We start from the raw sequence: 22,993 nt of genomic DNA, 5'->3' as shown, positions 1-22,993 counted from the left end.
ATATGTAATTAATCCATCCAGGCTTGTTGTTATTATTTATTTATTTATTATTATTATTTTTTAAAAGCAGTCGGGACGGTGGAAAGAAGCCTAACAAACGAGCCTTAGAGCTATATTAAACGACCTAGATTTCTACGTTTTTTTTTTTTTTTCACTGCAGGATTGGTATCCCTTCATAAGCAAAATTAGTATCTGCGGTATTCAATTTAAAAAAAAATTAAGGAAATGATGCAGTAGGCACGGAGGAACATTAGGTTCAGAGAAACCGTGGGCATCGAGGAATAGTGTTCATAGAGGAACAGTAGGCACACAGGAAAGGTTCGCACAGAGAAACAGTGAGCACTTTTTGTAAGTGGAGCGCCAACATTCGAAGGAGATGACTGGTTTAATTTCTATCTATAAGAATACTATTTTACCATCAATACAGCAGAGGAAAGTAGAATTACAAATTTCATTGCCCAGTATATTCTTGACATTGTCTAGTGATCATTAAGTAGCAGGAAGTAAAACTGTACGGTGTAGTCCTTGCTGGTCAAGGCCGACATCCCTCGCCGCCACTATCAACAGCTTTTTTAATCTCTACTTGTTGTTTCACCAGCGTGTTTGTTCGGTTATTTAGTATAGAAATGGTACATTTGGGCACCGAAAAGTGCACTATTGAAGCTAAAGACATCAGTAGAGCCCGTTGTAATCATTTTATTATGCGTGTTAGCTGTGTGTCACTGTTTTTCTCCGTTTTTATTTAAAAAGTCAGTAACTTATCTTAATTGAATGAGTTTACTGTATTAAATTGCTATGCGTCATGCTGTTGTCCATGGTTGCCAATGACTCCAATGAAAAACTTGAACAGTAGGCACAGAAGTACAGTGGAAAACTAGGAACGGTAGCATAGAGGAACAGTGGGTGCAGAGTGACAATGGGCACAGAGGAACAGTGGGTAGAGTGGAAAAGCGGAAATATGTAAACGATCCATCCAGACTTGTTGTTATTATTAATTTATTTTTAACAGCAGTCGTAACAGTGGGAAAAAGGAAAACAAAGGAAATTTCAACTGGACGACTTAGATTTGTACACAATTCACTACAGGATTGGATAAAACAGATCTGCTAGGTTAATACTCGCTTTGGATAGCTTCCTTTTGTTTGTTTGTTTTCAATAAAAAATGAGTATAAAAGGTTATCCCACTCACTATTACTTACAACTACTGCTTACTTTTTTTAAGGTGAAAAAATATGTTTGAAATAAAGTTTTCCTCGTCTAACTAACTGTGAGATATTTTAGGGTAGTACATCTCAAAGGGGGCAAGGAAGGGTTAGTTCTCCTCTTAACAAACAAAACTAACTGAAAGCACTTATCACCCAATTATTATATGGTTATTAAGAAACAAGAACAGTAAATAAAATCACATTAACTCAAATCCTCTTTCATGTAACTGAAACAAAATTTATCGTACTCAGATCACTTAGCACTGTTTTTTCAATTTGCATTTATAACAACATGGTACCCGGGAGCTTTCATTAGCTTGGACACCTCCAACTTACTTAAAATTCTAACAAGTACATTTCCCCCTAGCTTGTTAGGGCAATTTTTTTAGGGTTCGCATTACCGTGGGCAAACAAAAGAATTTCCATAGTTTTGCAGTAACTGTTCATGAAAACTGTTAATAAAGTTAAACAAAATCAATAATATTCAGAACCCTTAAAGTGTGATCAAAATGATCAAAAAACACTTTTCTTTCTTTTAGATTTCAAAAGACAGTATCTTTCCAAAACAATTACCATGATGAATTTTAAGCCTCTCTTTCAAGGAGAAGTCTATTTGTCCTGTGATTTCTTGTTCGACTGTCCACCGTTACTAAATTCGAGTGGCAATGATAGAGTTGTATTAAGATTGAAAGTGATGTCATTTACTGAACAGTTAAAAATTGAGGTGAGTGACGATGGCTAATAAACTATGCGGCACCATATTTTGAGCTTCCAAAAAGTAAAACACACAATCTGCATACTAAATTAGCATTGTTCACACACAGTAACTTTTAACTAGTGAGAAAATAACGTCACTTCAAGCTCCATAAAACTCTCAATGCCACATGACTGAAACAAAATTTATTAACGGTGGACAGTCAAACCAGGAAAGCATTTTAAAAAAAATATTTCTGCGTTAAATAATGGCTTACAATTTGGCATAGTAAATGTTTTGAAAATATACTTTCAAAATCTGAAAAAAAAGAGAAGCGTTTTTTTTTTTTTTAATCACAGTAGCACTTAACTTTCTTATGCTATCCTATCCAAATCCATCCAAATTCAATAATAATATATTACAGTTAAAAAAACAGGAAGCCTTCTAGTACTTTCCCTGGAAGGATTTCTTGGAAGAACCATTTTTATAACTTGCAAACATTCCCTGGAACTTCTAGGGTAATGCAAACCCAAAATACTTTGAGGCAAAAAATATACATATTATTCACATGTGCATTATAAGGTGCAATACCTTAACTTTCGGGTCCTACTTTCTTAAATACCCGTACATTAAACAATCGAGCAAATGACGATAGTCTTCTACATGATTCAACGGCGCGGTAGACTTCGGACGTTAATACCAGGTTACACATGCTCTCATCACCTTTGTATCGCACAGTGAGCCTCTAATTGAATATATCTTTCGCCAGTTTTAAGCAATGTAAAGGAAAGAACGGTGTCATTTTTTTACTTCAGATTTTAAAGCTACAGTCGTCCCACCATCCACCCCACCGTGACTATTTGCATCCTAAAAAATCTACCAGAATCACCCCCACGGGGAGGATTTGTCGTATCATCAGTTTTGCCGATGGTCTAAATCTGCCGCTCGTATGATAATCGGAAATTTTGAAAAATCCCGCGTGTATTTTAAAGCTGTTTCCGCCATTGTTCTAAAGTAGCCATATACGGTCATTGTTAATCGTTAAACAAAGCCCGCTCAACTTTCAGCTGATCCGCTTTTCTTGATACGATTTATGTTATATTTTACATTTATTTCAATGTGGTTTCTGTATAGAGATTTCATCAATTTTGTGATCAAGGAGTTTTTATTTCACAGTTATGAACGGCTATTTGTTTGCTGTGTTTCTGTTGACAATTTGTCTCATTTTGGTGGAGCCAGCTCCGAGGCAGAATGATAAAGGTGACGCATTCTTCCGAGGGGTGTTGGTTCGCAGGAAACTATGCAAACCAAATTGGGGCGGGTGTAACCATTCCGGTTAAGAACGACAAGTCTGACAGTGTCCTTCCCTCACTTCGTAGATACCATCAGGAGAAATATTCACGAAGACACAATGTGATCCTAGCCACACACTGATGGAATGGTCGTATTTGAATTATGATCGGCGAATTCTGCTTATTTATCAATTAATATAATAACAATGGGTAAGTTTTGACGGTTAAGAATACATGAAAGTTATATGTAAGATTTTACGCCAGTAACTAACGGCGTAATTTCTTCCAGTCGGAATATTATGTACTGCAAGATTTTACGCTAGTAACTAACGGCATAATTTCTTCCAGTCGGTTGTATTTATATGTACGATTTTACGCCAGTAACTAACGGCGTAATTTCTTCCAGTCGGTTGTGTTTATATGGAATATTTTACAACAGTAACTAGCGGCGTAATTTCTTCCAGTCGGTTTTCTTATATGTAACATTTTACTTCAGTAACTAACGGCGTAATTTCTTTTAGTCGGTTGTGTTTGTATGTATGATTTTACACCAGTAACTAACGGCGTAATTTCTTGCAGTCGGTTATGTTTATATATACACCGACGCAGATAGTGGCGTAAAATCTTACAGTCTATAGACTTTGTTATTCACATATTACGTCGTTATCTAACTAACAAATTACAGAAGCTAGCACAAGCAGTGCAAGCTGCAACCAAAAAAGATCAGCGGAATAAAAGAAAGCTAAGTACGGATACATGGTCCCAATCTCGAACCATGACTACGCCGGACGCTGAAAAGACCTCAACCAAGGACGGTTTCGAAAGCGAGCTCCATCGCTCCAACGAAGGGCTAACGCTCGAAACGTCAGCTTTTTTACCCTTTACGGTGGCTAATTTACATTTTCAACCCAGTTGTTAACAATAAAGTACCTGCTATTTAAGCAAAGTCGTCGTCTTCTACGTCTAAAAGCTGATACTAGCCGCATAGAAGCCTGCTGATATTTTACCAACAATGTAAAAAACGCTACGTTGTTTTACCAAGAAAGAAAACCAAACTTCCACAAAAATCCCGAAAGCTGCGAAGATAATCATTCGACGACGATCCATTCTTGCCCGGTAATTCAAGCGAGAATTTTTGTTTATCTTTTAATGTAGAGAGACAGGTTTGTGATTGACGAATGTGTCAATCAATGAAGTTTTGGTCAGAGGATACTAGCTTGATGCGACCGCCGCCAAAAGTTTAGGTATTGCTAAATTTTTGCCAAGTTTTGGTTCGCGAAAAATTGGCAAATATTTGAATTCGCTCTAATGAGACCCGGCCCCAACATTCAAAGCTGGGAGACGTAAAACCTAATCTCACCGAGTGTTTATGCCAAATGAATCAGGAAATTTGGAGAATTTTTAAATTTCCTGAAAATGGCCACCCCCTAGAGCTTGGCAGCATAACCGAAGACATTCCGGAACCTTTTTGTTCTATTCAATCGGAACTTTCGCCGGAAATTTTGATTAAATGGAACGTGCCCGATTATGTCGCATGACTTAAACTCAATAGATACTAAGGTATGTGTGTTTTAATATCTAGATTGATCCACATTAGCGACTAAATTTACACGCATCTTAAAAAGACATGTCTTTATCTCTTCCCTTCTCCACCCCATCTACTTTCCAACGTAGGCCATGAATATTTTTCAGTCTCCGCCGACGAAATTTCAAAACCATAGTCGTCAAATTGCCATCAAGGGCTACAGACTTAAAAAAACATGTCTCTATCTCTTCCCATCTCTACCCCATCCACTTTCCAACGTAGGTCATGAATATTTTTCAGTCTCCGCTGACGAATTTCAAAATCATAGTCGTCAAATTGCCATCAAGGACTACAGATCGACCCACTACCAATACAATTTTCCTTCTGCTGGACCCTCATGTCGTATAAGTCTGTCATGTAAAGTAGATGCTAGCTTTCGCAAGGTAATACACATCAGCCAAATTATTTACAATGCTTATCTACATGAGTGTTTCCTATATCCCACTCATTCAAAATTAAGACAAAAACCGCCGCTTGGTTCGCTCATGTTGTAGAGCGCGAAAGCTGCGAAGCAAAGGTCGGACGAACAGTCGGGGTCTTAAAGCGACAGAGGAGAATACGCTCTCTTTAGTATGACATCTGCAAATGTTTAGACAGTCTAGTATTTTCGGATAATAACTATGAACCGCAGACTCTTTCTCTCGAAACTTCTCTGTACCGGTTAGCAAGCTGTTGTGGTTAGGCTTAAGCTCCAAAATTTGCTAGTTAAGAACAAATTTATCCTAAAAAAAAATTGCTTACGTTGTTAATGTAGTCTGGCGAAGTCTCCCGCTAGGTGTTGTAAAGTTTCATAACGTCATGGATATGTCGCTATATAAATTCCTTCAATATTACTCTACCATTGAATTTTGTGTGCTTAATTATAGCTGTTGAATGTGGTTAAAATACCACACTGAAACGTGCCTTGTTTTTGAAACTTTAATGACTAAAGCACTATTTAAAGGGGGTATTGAAGAGCCTTGATCATATTGACGCTCTTGTTGTTGACGAAGGAAGACCTTAGTGCAGACATAATTTGCCGTACGACCTTCTGAGGCTAATTGAAGGTAAGTTATGTTGTTTGATTGGATACTTTAGCCAACGTTATTTTCTGGACCTACCCACAAAGTTTAAAAATTGTTTTATCAATCAGCGGCTCCGAGAGGTTACTTGCTGGTAATTTGATAAATCGTTGAATTAAAAAGAAGAAAGAAAAGGCAATACTGGGATAGAAATAATAGCACAGGCAACATTCGAGGGACAGGTCCCCTTCCTCTCCATTATTTCTTATTCAAACATTTATAGTTTGCTTGCATATACAGAAAATTAGCAACATTCCATGGCTTTTTCACCAACTCTTTTTTCAGGAGCAGTGACTTCTCGAAGAGCAAATTCTGACCATGAATATGTCAGCTTGATAGATCGCCTCCTGATCCAATGTCACTACCTGTTATAATTCTGTCGATAGACCCCATCACCCTATCTTCTCTTCTATTTCCTCTTTTGAAGAACACTTCACACTCGGAAAACACCTATAAACTGTGTTAAACCTTCTCAACTTTATTGTTTTCTTTCCCTACCACTGGGGGATTACACAGAAAGCTGAACGTAATTTAGATACAAGCTTGAATCAATAAGGATTGAAAGTGCATGAATAGATACCCTTTGTTACGTTCTTTTTTTTGCAAGGAATTTGCGACTTCGATGAATATCTGTTTGCTTGTTAAATATTGAAGTAGTTTGAATACCACACCCCACGTCCGTTTCTGACCCTTAAAATGTCATTTAGTGTATTTTTGACATTTGTTTTAGCGTGGTTAAGATTTTTCTTTACGTGAATAGACTGTTTCGTGCCTTCTTTGACCTACACCTCTATGTTGAATCAATTTTGTGATCATGGATTTTTCATTTAACAGACATGAAAAGCTACTTGTTTGCCGTGTTTTTGCTGACCATTTGCGTCGTTTTCGTGGAGTCAGCTCCAACACAAAATGATGAGTCTCCTCCTGGCCAGGCATCGACGCTAGTCCGTGACTTGGGTGTTACTCCAACGTCGGCGAAATGTGAAGACCCTGATGAGAGCAGCGCGACCAGTGCCTATTTAATGGAAGGATAAAGGAATGCTTTTCCGCTTACGAAATAGAAGGGGGAATTTACTAAATGCTGTTTGGTTGAGACAGATGGCATTTCATCATTAATTTTTGTAATTGCCCCGGGCAAAGTTTTTTGAAATCGAAAACGAGAAAAAAGGCTTAACTTTGTCTAAAAAAGTTTTATAGTTTTCATTGATGGAAAATGTTTTTTTAAACAGACCTGGTTTCATTGCTATAGCGTTGTTGTGCAAAAATAAAAATTCTCTCAGCTGACATTTGTCTGAATTTTGTTTCTGCTTGGAGGTTTCACTTCGATCAGTGATGTCCTTACTGTAATTGAAACGTCTTTCGATACACGTTCTGATCTTTAATCCTTTAACTCCCATGAGTGACAAGGACAGATTTTCTCCTTACTATATCAATACAATATCAAGCAGAAAAGTGATGAGAATAAAGGTAAATATCAATTAGGGGATTATAAATTGATCCGATACCAAATTCTCCAAACTAACATCACAAGAACTGAATGGCAGACATCAAGGAGAATTGCTGATGAGATCGTGGTAGTAAAAGGTTTAATCGCAACTGATCCTATCGTGGAAATTTTTATTCAAACGTAATAGAGTTAGCTAAACTGCCCAAACTTAATTACAAGCTGTGATAACGAAAGTCTACCTTTACGAAGGTGACTGTTAATTGTGCAAAAATTATCAAAGCATGACTCATTATTAATTATGAACAGGATAATCGGATTTCAACACAATTGTGATAATTGGCAAAGGGTTTTAACGGAACGAGTGAGTAAACGTATCGCGTGATTAAAGCCAAAATAAATGTGACGCGTGCATTTTATAGAATGGCGAGCGTGATTCGAGAATTTATGAACCGATGTGAGGCGTGATCACAACTTAACCCATATTTAATTAATTCGGTTTGACTCCATAAATCTTCATAACCGTTTCAGCCCTACTGTCACAGAGAAACGTGGTACACAATTGACGATCTTAAAAACAGGACAAGTTTTATTCGAAAGCAGTGTACCTCGTAAACATGTAGGCTTCATGATGTTTCCTTGAGTGTGATAGATGAGTTGTTAATATTTTAGGCGCGGCCGCCTGGCCTTATTTAGAGAGACAATTTCTGAACATAATTTCATTGAAGTACATTTAGGATTTAAGATATAAGAACTTGATATCGGATTTTCAAGGAACCATCTTTCCTTTATGCAAGTAAGTTTTAGGGATGATCGAGTTTGGCTTTTGAAAAGTGATGCACCGATGCGGATTCACTTACAAAGCATGTCCATCATAAAAGGTGCTTTTGGAACATAGTATTCACAAATTATGATGACTTTGCCTCGAGCGTCAGGATACCTGATTTTAAATAGAGGCACGAGCGATCTAAGAAGACATAGTGTTTACTGGTGAGGCATTAAAGCATCCTCTAGCATCACTCACTCACTTATGCCCATTATGCCGTGTGGCACGTAGGGCGGCTTTTTTTTTTTTTTTTTGCCGTTTCCGTATCATGGGTGTTTTACGGGACAGGGTTGTTATCCCTGTGCCCAACCCCCTAAACTGGAGGACCGGTGGATCGCGCTTCGTTGGACCTCTACCCTTCGACCTGTCTGGCTTGGGTGGCCCTACTAGGAGACGATGCTCCCGCTGGCATAGCTTTAGGGGTCTCCGAGGCACTCAAGCCCGCCGACCACGACATGGTGGTGATCCTTCGGGGGATCCTCTAACATAGAGGAACACAATGCCTGTAGCAAGGCGAGCTCGCTATGAAAAAAGTGTGAAAGGTAAATTTTTTCCTACCCACCTCATCAGATACCTGTTGAAATATTTGAAATATCTTAAGATATTAGGGTTGAATTATTATGGTCACTATCATAGGCCTTTCATTGTCATCGTCATCGTTAGTCCTATGATTATTATTATTGTTGTTTTTGTTATTATTGTTATTATTGCTATTGTTATTATCAAAATTACAATTATTGCTAATATTTTTACCTGGTAAATGAAAGCAGCAGTAATACAGTGTGCTGATTATTTTCCTAGAAAGAAAAAAATTTCCTTGAAAGTGTCATTCGATGTGAGCATAAATTATCTCAACGATCGCATTTATTTGGGTTTTCCGCCAAACAGGATTGCAATCAATTCATTAATTGTTGTTATTATTGCTATTAGTATAATTATTATTGCCACTATTGTTATTAATATTATTATCGTTATTTTAATTTTAAGCTGTACCACTTTTCAAAAACCCGTTTATTTTTATTTTATTTGATTAATTATGAATGTGCAAAATTTTGGGAAATTACCCAGCAAAACTGTTTTAGTGTTCCTTAAAAGCTGTCTGTCATTCATTTGACATGGATATTAGGAAAAAACAGATCCAACGTTCAAGTTCGCTTCGACCAAACATCTGCTCCAAAAGGTACAAATGAGAATTGCGCTTACTAGCTCTAAAAGGAAAACATTAAAACAGGGAGCATGTGAGGATTAAATTTAAGCTAAAACGGCCGCCATCACAGCATAGTTATCTAAATGTTAATTTGCTCGATCACAAACCCGTCACGAAAATGCATGCAACTTACATTTAAAATGACATTATCTTTTGAAATGGAAATTTCTATGAAAAACTACTCAAAAATAGCTTTATTCCAATAATTATTTTAAAAAAAAGTGACAAATGTATTAAAAAAAAAACCAACGGCAGCTGAGTTTTGGACATTCAAACTTGCCAGCAAGGTAGGACGAAGACAGTGAGAAAACAAAATGAGTTTCTCTCGTTGCCTCGTTTTTATATATATCTGTGTTTACGCTTTTGTTCACGCTCGCTATAAAAATGGAGATTTCATGTTGGGTGGACTCACTTCTAGCTCTGTTCGTCAGTTTCAAGACACCGAGGTCCAATGCGGCGGTAGTAATGAACAATTTGGTGTCGCACAAGCAATTATCTTCGCCGTCGAAAAGATAAATAATGATCCATACCTACTTCCAAATAGCTCCCTTGGATATGACATCAGAAATTACGACGGAAATATTACTAAAGCAGGGAAGATAACTTACGAACTGTTTGAAGATACCCTCTGTGCTAGCTCAGCAGCCGGTAATAAGACCAAAAGGAAGCCTATTGTTGCCTTAATCGGTCCCTTCGACTCCCGCACAGCTTTGTATATTGGCGGAATTCTCCGTATGTTTAATGTCTCTGGAATAAGCGGAACAACAACCAGTGGGGAGCTGAGTTCCAACAGTTATGCTCATCTGTATCGTACTGTGCCCTCCGATACATTTCTTGCAAAAGCTATGGTCGACATCATTGAACACTTTAACTGGAGTTATGTGGCTGCCGTTGGACTTGATGACTCGTATGGCAGAGGCGGAGTATGGTCTTTAGTCAATGAAGCAACGGCTAGGAAGCATCCATTTTGCATTGCGATGACTGAGTTTATACGTCACGAGGCACAATTTCCTAGCATTAAGTATGTCGTTGAAGAATTGAAAAGCCGCGAAAATATCAAAGTAGTTATCTTATGGTTATATGGGGACTATTTGCAAAGGTTTATAGAAGAAGTCAGCAGACAAAACCTCACAGATCGCGTTTGGATTTTAAGTGAAATATACTCGATTTCGAAAGAAAACGACTACGTGGATTCAAGATTCTCTGTCTTGGAAGGATCTATAGGATTTCAACATCATGATTACAATGGGCACGAATTTAAAGAAAGCCTAAAAACCATTCTGACGAACGCGATGACTGATAATATGACTTCAGAGTGGAGTGATGTTGAGGATAATCCATGGAACTGTCCAGGATTTCGACAAGTCTACGACAGTTCCAAATCTGAGCAGCACCACAGCAATGTTGTTAATGAAATCTACAGCAGTTACGTTCCATACATCATCGACGCTGTGTACTCAGCAGCCCATGCTCTGGACATATTGACCACAGATTTGAACGGCATCGATGCCAGTGATCTGCAGCAGTTTGATGTGAATATTAAAAAAATGCAAAGGGTCCTTGGAAGAGTAAATTTTACAGGGTTAACAGGAAAAATTAAGTTTGACAAATTTGGTGATATAGACTCGGCGTCATATGACATTTTCAGTATCGAACGAGTATCATCCGAGACCAATGGTCTTAAAACCACCCTTGTAGGGAAATGGGAAAATCAGTCAAAAAGTAAGGCTCAGTTAAATTTTTATCGTGAAATTCTTTGGAGGACTGTGAATGGTGAAACACCAAAATCTGAATGCTCGGAACAATGCCAGCCAGGAACGAGAAAGTCGTCTACTTCACCTTGCTGTTGGCACTGCGTCCAGTGTCCTGGCGGCTCAGTCAACCCTTATCCTGGCTCTGCGAGTTGTGTTGAGTGTCCTAAGGGTAGAACAGCTAATCAGGCTAAGACAGAGTGTGTAGCTTTGCCCTCGGCAAACTTAAGCTACAACAGTGTTGGCGGAATGTTTATTCTTGGGTTTGCCACTTTTGGTGTAATTCTCTCATTTTTTTCTTTCGTAGTGATTGTTAAATTCTGGAACAGTCCTATCGTCAAGGCATCCAAAAGGGAGTTGAGCATTTCTCTCCTATTATCTGTTCTTTTGTTGCTATCTCTGACATTCATAAATGTCTTGGAGCCCACAAATACAATTTGCAGAATTATTTATCCGGTTCGCTACTTGACATATAATCTTTGTCTCTCTGTCTTGCTAACGAAATTCTTGCTTATCTCGAGCGCATTTCAGGTTCCAATAGTGATCAACTCTCTCTCGGACAGAGTTCAAGTTTGTATTTTAATAATGTTGCAGGTACTGCTGCTGATTTTTATTATACCGTGGCTTCAACTAGATCCACCCTTTAAAGTGCAACATATTTATTCCGAACTCTACACTTTTAGTAAGTGCAAAGCATTCACTAGTTTTACTGGAAAAAGCCTATTTTCGGTAATATGTTTTTATGTTTTCGTCCAGTTGCTACTATCCGCAGTTTTTGCCTTTAATGTACGGAAAATTCCTGAACATTTTAGTGAGGCAAAGCGGACAGCTTTTTCCTTGTACATATTTCTGTTGTCCTTGCTATGTTTTCACCCAGTGGAGTGGTCTATCGATGGATGGTATGTAACGGTTGTGGACTGTGTCACAACTCTGTTGAGTGCGTATGGTTTCCTTGGTTGCATATTTTTGCCCAAAATGTACATCCTACTATTCAGACCGGATCTAAATGCCTTGGCCAACATTAGACAAGAAGTCACTCAGTTCTCGTTTGGCTCGAACCGTGTTCGTGTCAGACCTGCTGTTGATATTTCCACCCAGGAACCCCAACGTTAGACAAAAGTGAGACAAAAGCCTTAAAATATTAAGATAATAGAAACGAAAAAGTCTCAAAGTAACCATTGTATCCAATCCAAAGAATAAGTACCTTTTAAGTATGTTTTAAGCGATATTTGGTTTAAGTGAACATTCATTTCTTAAAGGAAAAACCTAATTCAAAGGACATTCAACTTCCATAAAATTTTATGTTTGTTTGTACAAGGTGATTAAAGTGAACGTTTCCTAATTGAGTACTGTCTATCTTTTCTATTCGAGATTGAGCAATTGCCTCTACTACACGTAAAAAAAGATTTAAAATAAATAGTCTCGTCTTTCGGTGTGGAATGATTACAGAATAACCAAAGTATAAGATCACGATGTACCAAGCTTTGGTGCATGCTTCTGAATCCTCTCGAATCCCTCCAATAATTTTAAGGCGATTAGAAACAAATGATTTGTTGATTGTCATCTAACACGACATTGAGTTGGCTTCTTGGACGAAAATCGCGCGTAATCCAAGCTAGAATGAGTATTCATTTTAAAATTTTGCCCTGTATGTAATAAACGAGTAATCGCAAGTGCCTTCGTGTAATTAAGGATTAATTGCACCTGTATTTCCAAAGTTCTACAAATTTCCCTCGTCTCTTAGTGATTCGGGAAATTTATCAGTTGGAGAACTTTAAACTTACGCGTGAAATTGACTCTTAATTGCCCTCGGGCCAATGCGATTACATATATAATTTGAGGTCGCCTTAATTAAAATGCAAGTGAATGTTGTTTCTGAGAAAAATATCTGTTTTTCAGATACAGCGGTATTTAACGAACAGATATTTCAAGCTCCCTGGGCATGGATCGCCAAACCAAGAATTCAAGGCACCAAGCAAACAGCTGTCTTTCGCTTGACACTTATGGCGAACCACTGAGGAAGAATTGACGGCAATACAGTTTGTAGTATAGAAAACCCCAGGACAGGTATGACTGTTTTGCCGACCGAAGGTTGCCTCCAAGATGTCTAAGGTTGATCCGCTGCCACAACTTATGGACTGCGTGTTGCTCTCACATATGGTAACAGACAGCAGCTCTTAAAAATAAAAAAAAGGAGGGACATCAAAAAGGCAAGGACAATAAAAAGGAAAATAAAAGACTCGGCCAGTGAGAAACGGGATCGACACTTACTTGTTCCCATAACAACAAGCAAGTGTAAACTTTAGTAACGTCTAGATCTCCGTTATCAACACCAAGATCTTCTGTTTTTCTTACGCTAAAAGCAGATGTTCAAAATTAAATCTTGAAACTGTTACATAGGAGATAGATGGAGAATAATACATGGACACGCGTAGATATGGAATTTGTCTTCGAGTTTTTCAGGTACAGCAGTATTGTGAGCTATCGACTTGAACACGTGTGAGCGCAGAGAACGAGTGAGATGTCGATTTGAACACGAGGAGAGAAACTCCGTATCTACAAGCAACCATGTATTATTTTGTTTATCATATAAACACAGTAGCCCTTTAGTGAAAAGAAGTGCCTACTTCATTAATGAATGAAAATAATAGAATTGACAATCGTACAGTGCGTTTGCGCTAAGGTTCGAGATGGAAAAATGTTGAATCATAATTACAAAAACAACAATGGGCATAATTTTCAATTTACAAAATTCTCATTTAATGACTTCGCCCTTACCGACCGAGGAAGTCTATTAAGTAAACGGCTAAAATCAGCATGTGGCAAATCTTCCAGTTGTCGATTTTCGGTCACAGCCGCGAGATATTCCATCACCAAAGCCACTGAATACGTAGCTTTCGGTTTTTATTTTCATAGGAAGGTAAGTTTTTTATCGGGTAGGGGAGGGGGGGGATGGGTTGGGGTATTTTAGACATTTTTTGCGAAAAACGCATGCATGACCCTTCACAAATACCTACACAAAAACGTCTGACCCTCCCCTCCACCTCCTCCAAGACAAAAATAACCGGAAGTGAAAATAACTAACCGGAAGTGTTACTCACATAACCGCTTCTGCGCACAAAGCAGTTAATCGCGTGGCGTGTGATTGCACGGTGAAAACTTGAAATTGGGCAAGGATGTACGAGGAATAGGGAAGGTTCTTTTTTTTATGGGGGGGGGGGGGTTTGTGGGTCGGGGTATTTTAGACATTTTTTGCGAAAAAGTCGTGGCCCTCCCACTTCCTAGAATGGATTAATACATGACCCTTCACAAATACCTACACAAAAACATCTGACCCAAGGAAAATTTTAGCGCAAACGCTACCACGATTAAGAACAACATTGACGACCTTTTGAAGCTGAAGGTCCAAATTGATGAGCTGAATGCGAAAGTAACTGAAGATGATAATGCGCTGTTCGATTCAAACGGACGGCATATTTCCGAAGTTCAAACTGACTCGCAAGGTGATGTAATAGATCGAGTTGTCGGTTCAACCCTTCGTAGCTTAAGTGACAAATCGACACCGAAGACTGATTTTATACCAGAACCCCGAGCAGAAACGTTACTGCCGTCAAAATATGGACGAAAGCGGGTACGGGTCGAGAGAGACGATTCGACACCTGTAAATAATTTAGATTAATCTTGACTGGTAGCGTTGCTTGTATATACAAGTTTAAGGTTTCTACACACTCCGCGTGTTTGTTAACAAGTCAGAGTCAACAAAGCGACATAGAGTAATTTTTTCCTTGCCAAAAAAACTGTTACCCTCTCCCGGTTGCGAATAAAACAGGTTTTACCCTCCCAATTTGTAAAAAATTTACTCATATCTCTCCCCTGCGAAGCCCCGGCCAACCCCACCCCCACAATAAAAAACGTACCTTCCTTTACATTGGTTTTCTCCCCCTTCTAGGAGAGTTTGAATGTCAATGTCTGTAAGAGATACGGATTTTTCAATATTTTAGCCGCCATAATCCGAGAAAGTTCTAAGAAACTACCCCGATTACATAAACAACGATGGGCATAATTTTCAATGTACAAAATTCTCATTTCATGACTTTGTTCTTACCGACAGAGGAAGTCTATTAGGTAAACGGCCAAAATCGACCTTTGGAAAATCTTCCAGTTGTCGATTTTCGTACTCAGCCGCGAGAAATGCAATTGTCAAAGCCACTAAATACGTAACTTTCGGCTTTTATCACCGTATATTGGTTTTTTCCCCTTCTAGGAAAGTTTAAAAGTCATTTTCTGAGAGCGATACAGATTTTTTAATGTTTTAGTCGTCGTAATCCGAAAGAGTTCCGACAAACTACCTTGTACTGAGGATCGTGAAGGTTTTGCCGTTCATTCATCAACCTGACCGAGTGGCGCGAAAGGCGAGTGGCGTGTCAGCAGCTGATTGGTGGTATCAAACACGTGTGAAAAAATATCGTATCGTTGTGTGCTTTTGCGGCTTTTCTCAGGGCTAGGAATTCATGTATAATACCGTAGTTTATATAATAAATATTTTTCTTACATGATCCTGATGTTATTACTCCTAATTACGCACAATGCCAATCATGGAACCGCAGTTTCAAAGAAAAGTTTTTTTTAAGCCCAGTTTCATAGGTACATCAGGTGAATTTTTGGGTATTCCTGGTTTTAAAGACATCTTTCCCCCATTACATCCTACAAAGGGGTCCCCACCGATGAGGTTTTCATACCAAGAATTTCGCAGTGTTTCCCTGTGTATCCTCGTTTGCAAATGCAAATGTAACTATCGTCTTTGTATTGTGCAGCGCATGTCCCATTGTTCTGACAAGGCCAACTGATGCAGGGAGACTAAAGGAAAAAAAGGAAAATGAGATTCGTCACGTACATACGCCATCGACCTTAGCCCCCTTCTCTGTAACGAATTGTGTTCTCATTCAGAATTTTCTTACCTAAAGAACTAAATGAGCTAAATATTTTCTGTATGGTTTATTAACAGAATTGAACGCCGGTTGTAATGTACTTCCTGTAAGCCAAAGGTTTCTAATTATTGATTCTGATAACACTGAATGCATGTGAAACAAACTTCATGAGCGTTAGACCTATACACATATTGACACCCCCACCCTGATACAAGGTGGAAGGTGCCCCCCATCCAATTTTCTACGTTTTCATATTTTGAAAATGTCCATGGATGGCCTGTTTTGGTAATCTAAATTCGAGAGCACTGTTAAAGCCCGTGAATTGTCATTCAACCCTTAAATTGCGATTTTTGATAAAATTGTCAAGAGTGGTTTGCTCTTACCAAGATGCTATAGTGATGAAATTGCTCACTGGTGGCAAACTTGTCCGAGTTGTTGTAAATGTCGGTTGGAAGTAATTGACATAGCAGTTTGCCATTCATGCCATGAAATGCGGCCAGGTTAAAGGACAAACAGGATAATGAGTTAACACAAGCTAAACCACATTCGCTTCCCGCTTTCACAACATTATCGGGTCCAATGGTGGTGACGTTCAGAAAGGCGAACCTGTGAGCTTTAAATTTGGCGTAAGCCATTCCCTTTTCTATACCTCGGTTGAGGAAGTTGCCACCTACATGGATGTTTTCTAATGAACAAGTACATAAATGAACTAAATATATCCTGAACGCCATAAAACACCCCTTCTCACACGCCCACCCTCAAAGATGGGGCCCATTTAATTCCTAGACTTGAATACGAGGAGTTCTCGTGAATACCATATAGAGCACGTATTTCTTTGGATGCAGCCCGTACAATTTTCAAAACTGAAACAGAAGCTTCCAAACTTTGGTAATTTTTAAATGGAAGAAGAAATTTGTAGACTGCAGTACAGTTCAGCCATTTACATCCAATCCGTAAAAATTATAATTCTTATTTTTATTGGGTCTCCATTTTCGAATTTTTTGTCAAGGGGCAGTGGGAAATGGGACGATAGTTAAGAATTTGAATCTTTAGCCTATAAGAGAGTGGCAGCTATTGTTTAATTAGTTTAGGAAAAGTTTAAATTAATATCTTTACGTAAGCGAAACGGAAATAACACAAAATTTTGAGAATAAATAAATTAATTACCTTGTGACACTTTTATCGAAAACGTCAATGTCATCAGTAAAACCAGGCGGCTTCTCATCGCCGGACATTTCATTATTTTCTTGCAGCTGTCAATTGAGTAAGGGTAAAGTGATCGTCAATTTACTTTTTCACATAACACTAAAGCTCGACACGAAGTAACGATCGGGTTTTTTTCGGTAAAATCCTGCACGATTCTGGACTTTGGTAGACTTCAATATTGATAACAATGCTTCTCAATTTCGTCTAGGGAAATAAAGTTGAATAAATTATATCCAATTTCACGTCAGCTCAGCGATCTCTCCCGAAAACATGCTCAAGTCCTTGGTATCATGATGCCTCATTCTCTTTCCTCAAACATACCTTCGAAACATAACTTCGAACATTTAATAATTTCCTATAATAAGTCTCTCTCTCATTTTAGATATTAGTGATACAAGCAATTGAGTGCAAAGTGAATATCGCGATTACCTCAGCTTGAACTCTTGAAAACAAAAAAGCTTCTTGAATGAAAACAGTCAGAGCGAAACAAAATTTGTTTCCAGCTGCGCATCCAGGATTATTTAAAATATACCAACATTAAATATCCATGACAGTTTTAGATGATTTCCCATAATTGTGATGAGATCCAAAGACTCTGTAAATTATAGTTAGCACTTCAAAGGTTATAACAATATCAATATCAGAAAAGACATGTGTTAAGTTTAGTGATAAGGCTAGAGTTCGTAAGCGTTCCTTTAGGCACGAAAGGGAAATATTTGTGCTCGTTTCAAAGCAGGAAAGTAAACGACGTTTGTTTCGTTCTTGGAAAACAGGCGTGGACTGGTTTAAGTTAGAATAATAAAAAAATCGATACTAGCACTAACGGTTGATGTTTTGCGGTAGCGATTTCTACTTATCCCAAACGATGGGTGGAAACACTGACGACTGACATCGTTACAATTTCTGTTTTTTACAATTAACACAATTCATAAAGGTGTAACACTATCGATTGACACTTAAACCCATGATTGATATTCAGCGCTATCGATCTGCCTCAGAACACCAGCAATTTATAGTTAATGCTTTTAACTGGAGTCTTACAACGGCGTTTGGCGCAAAAACACCGGCGATTGAAGTTCAGCACTAACGATGAACCATTTTAGAACGAAACGGAAATTGATGTACAATTACGATTTGTTGCTAACACTAACGATTGAGTTTTAGTTGTCACTAGCGATTGATATTTCAGCACAAACGATTGAGTTTTATCACAAGCGATTGATGTTTTAGCACTAACGATTGAGTTTTATCACTACTGTTTGATATTTTAGCAATAAAATATAGTTTAGCACTAACGATTGAGTTTTATCATCAATATTTGATATTGTAGCTTTAACGATTGAGTTTTCTCAACGATTGATATTTTAGTACTAACGATTGAGCTCTATCGCTAGCGATTGATATTTTTGGCACACATGACTCCCCATAAGAGTGAAAAGTTGAAAGGTGAGAGAAAAATACAAATAGCACTAAATTTCGTTTGTCCTCATTGTCTGTGATGCTTTTTTTTGGTAAATTATAAATAATTAAAAACATGATTTCTTGCACATCAAAGCGATCTTCGCATTAGCACTTGTAAATTTTCAAAGACTACAAATTGCACTCGCCCATTCGCCCTACGGGCTCGTGCAACTTTGTTACCTACACATATACAGTTACCTTTACTATCAGCCGTAGTTAATCGTGCAGTCCGCTCGTCCAAGTAAGAGTAGTCCTGAAACGAATGTCAGCAGTCTTTAGTATTTGACTTTTCCACAACCCTGCACCAGCTGACGTTATCATTAGAGTCACGTGACGAGTGTGCTTGTCATTCGACTGACAAAGAACCCTTAAACTCACTCTGATGAAAACCTCCAATTAGATTTTCGCCAGAAGTTTTTTCCAGGGCTTCTCTCTTTTGGATGATCAGTCTACAAGAGCCCTGGGTTTGTGTCATTCACTTAAAAACACGTCATAGAATGTGTTAGTTTATCATAATAACCGTTTCTATCAAAACATAAAAACGCCAAGAGTAAGGCAAATTGCAGAAGATAAATTGCATTCGGTAAAGCCTTGCCCTTTATATCGCATTATATATTACCAACAAAGCATGTGTGAAACAAAACGACTAAAGATGGACCACAAGATGCTAATTATTGTAAATAGGTTTGAATTGTTAGTACTACAACGATGTGACTTTTGCGGAGACGTTGTTTATACATACTCATCGGCTAATTCAACTCTTTGATAAAACATATCGACTCTTCCACCTGACTAATTTCAAACAGTTACTTTATATAGATAGATTTTATATGAAGTTGATTTATGGCCGAATGATTTCCGATTTCGTTGCTTCTTCGAAAATAAAGATCATTGAAATCGGTTTGACAGTCCACCGGCGAACGCTGAAAATAACCGGATACAATTTTCAAATTGATTCTCAACGTGTCGAGAGATTTCCTGAAAGGATTGAACTCCACTCTTGACACCATGGGAACAAGCAGAAGTAACAAGTAATACTTTCTCGTCGTCTCATTATGTTCCTAACTCACGCCTGGATCGGTTATTATTTATTTAGTATCACTACTGGAGACGTGAAGCTAACACAATATCAGGGCACTTCATGGCAAGAAAGGAACCTTTAAAATTTTCGATCCTGACCTTAGAAATGACAGATAAAAACGTTTAAGTCGTTGTGATAGTTTAACATTAGTCCTATAAAAACTAAACTGAGCCAAACCACAAGGTTGCATAGTCATATGGATGGGCCGTTTATCACAATTTTGTGTCTCATCGTGATAGCCTACCGTCTTGAGCGTGTCACGTCCTGCTCTGACGGTAAGTTTCCTCGCTTATTTAACGATATCTTTCAAAGAAGAGCTTATCTTTTTAATACTTTCCAGGAATAGTAAGCAGTCAGGAAAGGGACACCAGGCAGAATTTCGAGTAGAAACTGTAATTATATTTTTCCTCAGATTATCGGAAATGGCTTGATTTTCCACTGGCTCTCACGACACCAGTTTTCACATTCAGACTAACATCTGTGCCCCTTTTTAAGCAACGAAAATTTTGCCTTCACAGTGAGGTTTGCATAGGCTCCTTGATTGCGTTGCTCTAAAAGACTAATGAAAAATATTACAGTTAAGCTTATGCCGACATTTAAATAGAAGAAAATCTGAGTGATTTTTCCTAATTGAATCTTAACAAGTATCTTCAACGCAGGAACGGCTAACGAACAAGTAGTAAGATCTGTATCTTAAAATGAAAAAAAAAAAAAAAAAACTGAGCTCAGAAACAAGCGCATTTTTGTTAACTTTTCACAAGAATTGATTACCAGTTTGCAAGTGAATCTTATCATATTATATACTCGGTTCCAGATTTACATAATTTGCGTACGTTCAAATGGTATACAGCGGAACATTTGAGTAGTAAATTCAGCTTTAGCGCTAATAACAAACAGAAATGTTGTTTCCATTACCAAATATTGTCTCCCTAAAAAGGTTTCATATTTTTTAATCATTTCGACCGTTCAAGTTAAGATTGGATCTTTGGCAATTTGATGTGTTTTTATGCACTCACCATTCATTAAAATCTATGTATGAAAATATTGATGAAACTCATCGACGAACATAAAAGAGACCTGGGGTGCGTCGTAAGACTGACAAGTTGATTTAAATGCATGTATTGCCCGTGGCATGAACAAGTCTGAGTTTTAGTTTTTATTACATCTTGCCAATTCCCCTCGATCTGCACATAAGGTTCCCACACAAAAAAAAATGAAAATGAAAATGAACAAACAAAAAAAACAAAATAAGAAGCAGGAATAATTTCATATACTTCGCATTTGGACTCACTTTTGTGAATAAAGTTAATGGTCAGCCGTTAAACAAAATATGACAAAATTTTTAGTTCCCAGAATAAAATGTCGTTTCGAACAACCAAACCCCAAAATATCACCAATTTGAAGAAAGCTTCCTAAAAATCTTCATGCTAAGTAGTGTACTAAAAAAAAATTATCACTTTCGTCCTCTTTTCACTTTTTTTTAGGTCAAGCTCGCGAATTGCGCTTTCTTTCTTCCTTATCGTTTGAAGGAAAATACCTCGCAAACCACGTTATAACAACGATCAACGTACTTGACAGAGACCTGTGTGAGTTAAGATGTTATGTTGAGAGCAACTGCGTCAGTATTAATTATGAAGTTCAGCCAAACGCATCACGAACACACAAATGTGATTTGAACAACTCAACTCATAAAGAACATGACCAGGATTTGGAAAGTGCACCAAGATATTCATACCATGGAACAAATGTAAGATTAATTTTGTAAAACTGTAGATATTTTTATTGAAAAAGGGTACGGCCTCAAAAGAAATAACTCTACGGGTGCACCATACGAGTCGGCTTAGAAAGGGAAAAACATTTTCTTAACACTGCACGCTTGAAAATCAAAACCATAGCAAAGTCATGAACGCATAGCGTAATTTTTGTTAAATAAAAATTAAAAAGGAAAAGAAAGGAAAATTGATCCTTTTTGTGGCTCTGCAGCAAGAATAGGGAAAAAACTGAAAAACTTCACCTTCCTCGAGATATATCAGTAATTATTCATATTCTTTGTAAACAGAAACATCTCGTTTGCAGCCGTATTTACAACTTTTTTTTCCCGGTTGGATAGCATGACAAATAGTTCAATTTTGCTAATGATTTTTGTGATATGCTACAGAGAGAAGCACCTTGGGAATTTGAAAACTTAAGCGAGGAATCAGGAAAGGATACTGGAAGAAAACTAGTAAAATTGGTAATTTGTTGAAGCGTCGATGCATTTAGCACCTGTATGCTAATTAGACCGCTATGAAATCGAACGGAATAATTGAATGGTAAATTGCTATTACTGGTGCAGGTGCGAGAAAACTTGGAACTAATTTGGTTGCATGTGCAAATGAACGCTAGGAGCTAGGCAAGATGGTGTCTATCAGCATGATGTATCTCTGGCTTACTAACTGAGCTCACTCGTTCATGATTTCATTGTATTAGCACTTAAATAAAAGAATCGTATATATGAATCATATATATCGTATATATATATGCACATCAAAGCGATCTTCGCATTAGCACTTGTAAATTTTCAAAGACTACAAATTGCACTCGCCCATTCGCCCTACGGGCTCGTGCAACTTTGTTACCTACACATATACAGTTACCTTTACTATCAGCCGTAGTTAATCGTGCAGTCCGCTCGTCCAAGTAAGAGTAGTCCTGAAACGAATGTCGGCAGTCTTTAGTATTTGACTTTTCCACAACCCTGCTCCAGCTGACGTTATCGTCAGAGTCACGTGACGAGTGTGCTTGTCATTCGACTGACAAAGAACCCTTAAACTCACTCTGATGAAAACCTCCAATTAGATTTTCGCCAGAAGTTTTTTCCAGGGCTTCTCTCTTTTGGATGATCAGACTACAAGAGCCCTGGGTTTGTGTCATTCACTTAAAAACACGTCATAGAATGTGTTAGTTTATCATAATAACTGCTTCAATCAAAACATAAAAACGCCAAGAGTGAGGCAAATTGCAGAAGATAAATTGCATTCGGTAAAGCCTTGCCCTTTATATCGCATTATGTATTACCAACAAAGCATGTGTGAAACAAAACGACTAAAGATGGACCACAAGATGCTAATTATTGTAAATAGGTTTGAATTGTTAGTACTACAACGATGTGACTTTTGCGGAGACGTTGTTTATACATACTCATCGGCTAATTCAACTCTTTGATAAAACATATCGACTCTTCCACCTGACTAATTTCAAACAGTTACTTTA

The 22,993-nt window shown here is 37.9% G+C and overlaps 3 protein-coding genes and 1 long non-coding RNA gene across 6 annotated transcripts; 3 read left to right on the top strand and 1 right to left on the bottom strand.

Annotated features, from left to right (window-relative positions):
• The first annotated feature begins 4,673 nt into the window (after positions 1–4,673).
• LOC149053441 (uncharacterized) lies at positions 4,674–7,121 on the top strand. 2 transcript variants are annotated; one of them, XR_016185428.1, is made up of 3 exons: positions 4,674–4,751; positions 5,720–5,822; positions 6,672–7,121. It is a non-coding gene; the product is annotated as an uncharacterized LOC149053441 (long non-coding RNA). The 2 variants fall into 2 exon arrangements; XR_016185429.1 differs by having other exon boundaries at positions 4,680–4,751; positions 5,708–5,822.
• Positions 7,122–9,536: 2,415 nt separating this feature from the next.
• Positions 9,537–12,407, top strand: LOC113670472 (extracellular calcium-sensing receptor). Its single transcript, XM_027186615.2, has one exon. It carries the CDS (start codon positions 9,629–9,631, stop codon positions 12,176–12,178), a length of 2,550 nt encoding a protein of 849 aa, XP_027042416.2. The 5' UTR covers positions 9,537–9,628; the 3' UTR covers positions 12,179–12,407.
• Positions 12,347–22,498, bottom strand: LOC113670474 (L-rhamnose-binding lectin CSL3). Of its 2 annotated transcripts, XM_089202314.1 has the most exons (6): positions 22,378–22,498; positions 18,859–18,913; positions 17,161–17,246; positions 16,377–16,678; positions 15,805–15,922; positions 12,347–13,241 (listed from the first exon to the last, which is right to left on the bottom strand). In XM_089202314.1, the coding sequence occupies exons 3-6, from the start codon at positions 17,231–17,233 to the stop codon at positions 12,961–12,963; spliced, it is 774 nt and encodes a 257-aa protein (XP_089058440.1). In that variant the 5' UTR covers positions 17,234–17,246; positions 18,859–18,913; positions 22,378–22,498; the 3' UTR covers positions 12,347–12,960. The 2 variants fall into 2 exon arrangements, with proteins under 2 accessions (XP_089058440.1, XP_089058435.1); XM_089202309.1 differs by lacking the exon at positions 22,378–22,498 and having other exon boundaries at positions 18,859–18,969.
• Positions 19,791–21,641, top strand: LOC149053440 (uncharacterized). The gene is made up of 2 exons (XM_089202348.1): positions 19,791–20,016; positions 21,226–21,641. The coding sequence occupies exons 1-2, from the start codon at positions 19,938–19,940 to the stop codon at positions 21,504–21,506; spliced, it is 360 nt and encodes a 119-aa protein (XP_089058474.1). The 5' UTR covers positions 19,791–19,937; the 3' UTR covers positions 21,507–21,641.
• Positions 22,499–22,993: the final 495 nt, after the last annotated feature.

Source organism: Pocillopora damicornis, chromosome 1 (assembly GCF_964200805.1).
Source record: "Pocillopora damicornis chromosome 1, jaPocDami1.2, whole genome shotgun sequence".
Classification (NCBI taxonomy): domain Eukaryota; kingdom Metazoa; phylum Cnidaria; class Anthozoa; order Scleractinia; family Pocilloporidae; genus Pocillopora; species Pocillopora damicornis.
Note: the sequence above shows the minus strand (reverse complement) of the source record. Positions and strands in the feature narration are given on the sequence as shown.